The sequence below is a fragment of the Anoplophora glabripennis genome, unplaced genomic scaffold, assembly GCF_000390285.2.
Source record: "Anoplophora glabripennis isolate ALB-LARVAE unplaced genomic scaffold, Agla_2.0 scaffold50, whole genome shotgun sequence".
Classification (NCBI taxonomy): domain Eukaryota; kingdom Metazoa; phylum Arthropoda; class Insecta; order Coleoptera; family Cerambycidae; genus Anoplophora; species Anoplophora glabripennis.
The window spans coordinates 1,228,019-1,233,475 of record NW_019416330.1 but is presented as its reverse complement, the minus strand read 5'-3'; the positions used below and the strand labels follow the sequence as shown (position 1 = coordinate 1,233,475).

The window sequence follows — 5,457 nt, the reverse complement described above, 5'->3', positions numbered from 1 at the left end:
TGCAGTTGACTTATATCTTGGAAATGCAACTGTCAGTTGTTTTTATATATTCCTTTAAAATTTGATGCCTACCCTTTTTTCCTGTGTAGAATGGCAAAAGGAGACAACGGGGGCAGAATATTAATTAAATGACGTTTCGACATGTTTAAGGTGTAACATGCTATTTGGGTAAATGTAGAATAAAGCATTTTCATTTCTGTACCTACGTGGATGCAAATGACCAGGGCTTCCTGATAATGCGGGAATGTCTATTAAATAAGAAAATTAAAAGCCGCCATAAGTCGGCCCTGGGTCTTTGTGTAACAGACGACTAGGGACCTAAGGGCTCTTGCCCTAGAAGGAGCCAGAGACAAAGAAAGAAATAAATAGTTTAGAAACTGGTTATAGCATTTTGCTCAGCGTAAAGTTACAAAGAATTTAGCAGCGGTAGGCGTAACTCATCTATTCACTTTCTTTTACTTATTTTACATTTCTAATTATTTAGGTACAAAACGAAAAAGGTACTAAATTCTTGTATTCCATTAATTTATTGTGTACCTAAATATTTCAATGCAGGTGTTTACCTGTGTCCTTACCTCTTACCTCTTTATTATTAAAAACAGTCTACTCATTACTCATTATCAAATAATAAAATTAAATCAACACAATATTTGTCACCATAAACGTTAAGAAAACATTTAAAGTGAATTAAGATTTTACTTTTTTAGTTTTACAAGTTTTATATCCATGATGCGGTTTTCTACAAAAGTTTAAAAATATTTGTTCAACGACTATATATTCTATAATTAAAATTACACCTACGCATATCTCTATCCACTGATCAACAAAGTTGTGTCAAAACTAAGAATTAATTTAAAATTATTTGTTTAAAAGTCTACATTTTTTACTATCTTCAACTGAAATTAAAAACTAATAACATAATAACAGTTATAAAAAAAAATATTTATATAGTTATAGATACCTACATGCTTGGAAATGATTTAAAATAGTGACATAACTATTTTCTAAATATTTATCCCTAGAGCAATATTTATTTCTTGGCTATTGAAATCACTGCATTTTTAAATCACTCTTGAAAGTGTAATGATTGGAAACTAAAATAGTTTAACTATGTTTTTAATATTTATTCTTAGAGCAACATTTATTTTCTTACACATTGTAATAACTGCATTTTGAAGGTAGGTACCTATATGTTATTCATAAAACTGTTCAGCATTTTATACAGTACCTACTTATAAAATGTACTTCCTAGTTCTACTGAAGAGTTCTAGTGTGAAAACATTGTCTTTTCAACTTTGCATCCTTTATATCTACTTTACAATGCACCTATCTAATGTTGTCTAAATATTATTCTAAGTAGGTTTGAGAAAGAAAATTATAAAATAGGTAGGTACCTACCTACTTAGGTAAATATAGATCATTATTAAATATTTAATTTTTATTTTGAACTATCAAAGTTATTATGCAACTATTAAGGGCTTATTATCACTTGTAAATGATTAGGTACTTATTTGCTAAATGAAATAATACAACTTATTTCTTAATGAATTTAAATAATTGTCGTTTAAATACATTGAAGACGGACCTGTCTTTTAAGGCCAACTGTTGCTTCGTCTACTCCCCTCTCAAATACGACCGCCTGATGGTCGACGGTTGCCGGTTACTTCATTTTGCTGCTTGCACGTTGCATTTACATTTTGTACCTAGACCGGGTATTAAAACACATACCGGTTTACCATTTTGGTTTGTTTTCTTTTTAGTTTAAGTGTTAAGTTCTTATCTTCCATTTAGTCGACATCTTTCGTATAACAATTCAATGGAAATCTATTCGATGTGGTATTTAAGCGATCCAGGTAAGGCAATTCAAAACAAACAAACTTAAAGAGAATAATACAAAACGTGGTTCAAGACATACAAGACGATAGTGGCGGATGAGACGAGTTGAGAATAATTTAATTGACAATGTCAAAATATAAATACTTTCAAATGGTGGACTAAAATGTGTCTGGAAAATTAAAAGTAATAATAAACTGAATTTAACTGCTTCACGGAAATTTACTGCTTTAAATAATGGGTTTACTTAAGGCGTGGGTAAATTGTGGATTTAATTTTTAAATGTTCTTTGTTAGTCTAACCACCCACTGTTGTTATTTTAAATTTATTTTTAAATTGATACACTTATATTCAAGTAATTAATATTTTAGTGCCTTGAAGGGTTAGGATTTTAAATATCAGAGCCATGGCACATTTAGACAATTCCATGTCGACAGACAAAAATAAGTTCTATGAAGGCCTGAACAAAATTGGAAGAGGTGTGTAAAACATTCATTACACATAATTATTATAACCTATAAACCTGTTCGCTTGTGTTTCAGGTGCGTATGGAACAGTATATAAAGCCAAAGATAAACAAACTGGCAATGATGTAGCTTTAAAAAAAGTGTGTGTACCTCTAACCGAAGATGGTATCCCTATGAGTACATTAAGAGAAATAGCATTACTAAGACAATTAAATAGTCACGATCATCCAAATATAGTCAAGTTATTAGATATATGCCATGGACAGCAAGTTGGACGAGAATTAATTATGTATCTAGTTTTTGAACATGTCGAACAAGATTTAGCTACATATATTGAAAAAAATCCAAAAGGCTTTAGTACCTTACAGATTCGGAAATTGTCAAGAGATATTTTGAATGGTGTAGACTTTTTGCATAGTAACAGGGTTATACACAGGGATTTGAAACCCCAAAACTTATTAGTAACATACGATGGCCACGTTAAACTTGCTGATTTTGGTTTAGCGAAGACGTATGACTTTGAAATGAAGTTAACTTCAGTGGTAAGTCATCACACAAATTCTTTTTCCATGTGTACCAAAACATTCCTTTATAATTTAAAAAATATGGTTACTTTAAGAAATGGCTTGTTTATATTATGACTACTTTAGGTGGTAACTTTGTGGTATAGAGCCCCAGAAGTTCTGCTCGGATTAACTTATGCCACCCCTGTAGATATTTGGTCTGTGGGTTGCATCATAGTCGAGCTCTATAGCTTAAAGCCACTATTTTGTGGTTCTACGGAAGGTGATCAACTTAGCAAAATATTCAGGTATATACAACAAAATATTTAATTCAGCAAATTTATTGGAATAGTGCCAAATAAATTTGATGTTTTAGATTATTGGGAAAACCTTCGAAACATGAGTGGCCTGAAGAGAGCACAACTATTAAATGGAATTCATTTAACGTTATTAACCAAATAAGACTTGACCAGTTTTGCCCGTATATATGTGAAACTGCCCAAGATTTGATAATGGTAACACTACAATTTTTATTTAAATCTAATATTTTAACAAAATATTAATGTAGACTAACAATCTTTGACAATATTAATTTTAACGAAACCTTTTAAATTTTTTTATCACTGCAATCAATCGTGATAAAAAATAAAAAATACAAAATTAAAATGAGCTGAAACAATGAATTAATTATTAAAAGAAAAAAAAATAGATAATAGAATGTAGTTTGACATCTCAAATAAAATTATAAATCAAGTTTGACCAGTTTTTTTATGGATATAATAATAATCCATAATAATATGAATTTTTGGCATATAAATCTGTATTTTTTAGAGTATGTTAACTTTCGACCCTAATAAAAGGATGACTGCATTGGAAGCTTTAAATCATAAATATTTTAAGGAAGAACCTATTAACACCTAGGATTAACTATAAATATAAATGTGTAATAGTTGTAAAGTTTTAGTTAGTAGAATAATAATAAGAATCCTGAAATAAAACTAAAAAATGTAAATATTTCATTGCCCTATATTTTATGGCATTTGTTACAACAAATTTGTTAATTGCTGTTAGTCATGTAATTGCAATGAAAAAAACTATAGATGAATAATTAGTACTGTTAATTATCATGCTGAAAATAAAGAAAATTAAGTCATTCAAAATTTTAAATAAACCAAATGGGTTTAATTTTATGTACAGTCCGTACGATATGTGTTAAGATAGAATTCCAAGAACCAAATAAGCCAATAAAGTTCTATTATCGGAACTACTGTAACAATTTACCACGACAGGGACATGCCTTGAAAGTTTCCGCATTACTTTCAGAATATTAAAATATAGTTATATAAGGTAAATATACAGGGTGTCCAAGAATAACGTGTACAACGAAGACCACAGATTCCTGTACTCAAAATTCCTATATCTGAAATGGCTTCGTTTGGCCGCTAGATAGACTCAGTTCGTAAATATTTTTTTGAATTTCTTGATTTGATTGTTGCTTTCAATCTATGGTTACACATTTTAGTATTATACAGAGTGTTTTTTAAAGCCTACAACTACAAAATTGATGTATGGTAATAATATCTATTCATAACTTTTCCTTTTTCGGGCAATAATGCCAATTATCTTTGATCTGATAGGTTATACCATTTGAAAATTTTTGGTACACTTGTAGAATTTTGATTAAATGAGCGGTTTAGATACAAAAAATATTTTTTAAATATCTGCATTAACGTGCCACCCATATTATAATACTTACACAATTCTTAATGAGTGTTTACGACAATAAGATATACCACCTGTTACTTCAATTTTCGATATGGATACACACTCATATGACGAATTAGAGTTATTTATAAAAACACTTTACCCGAGTTATTGGAAGGTGTGTCTTTATTTCTCAGAGCTAACATGTGGTTTATGAATGATGGAGCTTCACCACATTTCACTTTAAATGTCCGGCAGTATCTGAACCAAAGATTTCCTCGTCGATGGATCGGTAGAGGGGATAATATTCCTGTTAAATGACCTGTACGCTCACCAGACTTAACACCTTGCAAATATTATTTTTTGGGCACTCTGAAAACAACAGTGTATGTTTCCACATCTAATACTGAAGAAGAGTTGTGGAGGCATATTCAAATTGTCAAATGTTTTAAAAAATTGCCCTCGAAAACTACAAAGGGTGTTTTTTAACTTTCTTCGCCGAATTAACCTTTGCTGTAGAAACAACAGTGGTCATTTTGAAGAGTTTTTATAACAAGTCATACTAAATTTAATAACATCAACTTTGTTACTTTTATCTTCAGCATTTTTTATTGTAGTTGATTGTTTTTACTAATTATCAATAAAATTAGGCACGTTGTATTGTAAATAACTCTAATTCGTCGTATATGTGTGTGTATCCATATCGAAAAATGAAGTAACATGAAGTAATATCTTATCATAGTAAACACTCATTAAAATTAAAATTAAAAACTGAAATTACAGTCGACCTACAAAATCGCTGCCTACTAGTACTTTGTTAAGTATTATAATATGGATGGCAAGATAATATACCCATTCAAAAAATATATTTTGTACCCAAACCCTTTATTTAATTAAAATTCTAGAGGAATCCCAAAAACTTCCAAATGGTATCCCCTATCAAATTAAAG

At 29.9% G+C, this 5,457-nt stretch overlaps 1 protein-coding gene across 1 annotated transcript; it reads left to right on the top strand.

Annotated features, from left to right (window-relative positions):
* Positions 1-1,651: 1,651 nt before the first annotated feature.
* LOC108914646 (cyclin-dependent kinase 4) lies at positions 1,652-4,004 on the top strand. Its single transcript, XM_018720496.1, has 6 exons — positions 1,652-1,853; positions 2,205-2,312; positions 2,376-2,842; positions 2,951-3,111; positions 3,180-3,318; positions 3,635-4,004. The coding sequence occupies exons 2-6, from the start codon at positions 2,240-2,242 to the stop codon at positions 3,722-3,724; spliced, it is 930 nt and encodes a 309-aa protein (XP_018576012.1). The 5' UTR covers positions 1,652-1,853; positions 2,205-2,239; the 3' UTR covers positions 3,725-4,004.
* Positions 4,005-5,457: the final 1,453 nt, after the last annotated feature.

Coding starts and splice junctions, on each gene's coding strand:
- LOC108914646 (XM_018720496.1), top strand. CDS start 2,240: ATGGCACATTTAGACAATTCCATGTCGACAGACAAAAATAAGTTCTAT. Junction 2,313..2,375: donor CCTGAACAAAATTGGAAGAG/GTGTGTAAAACA, acceptor CTTGTGTTTCAG/GTGCGTATGGAACAGTATAT. Junction 2,843..2,950: donor AAATGAAGTTAACTTCAGTG/GTAAGTCATCAC, acceptor TGACTACTTTAG/GTGGTAACTTTGTGGTATAG.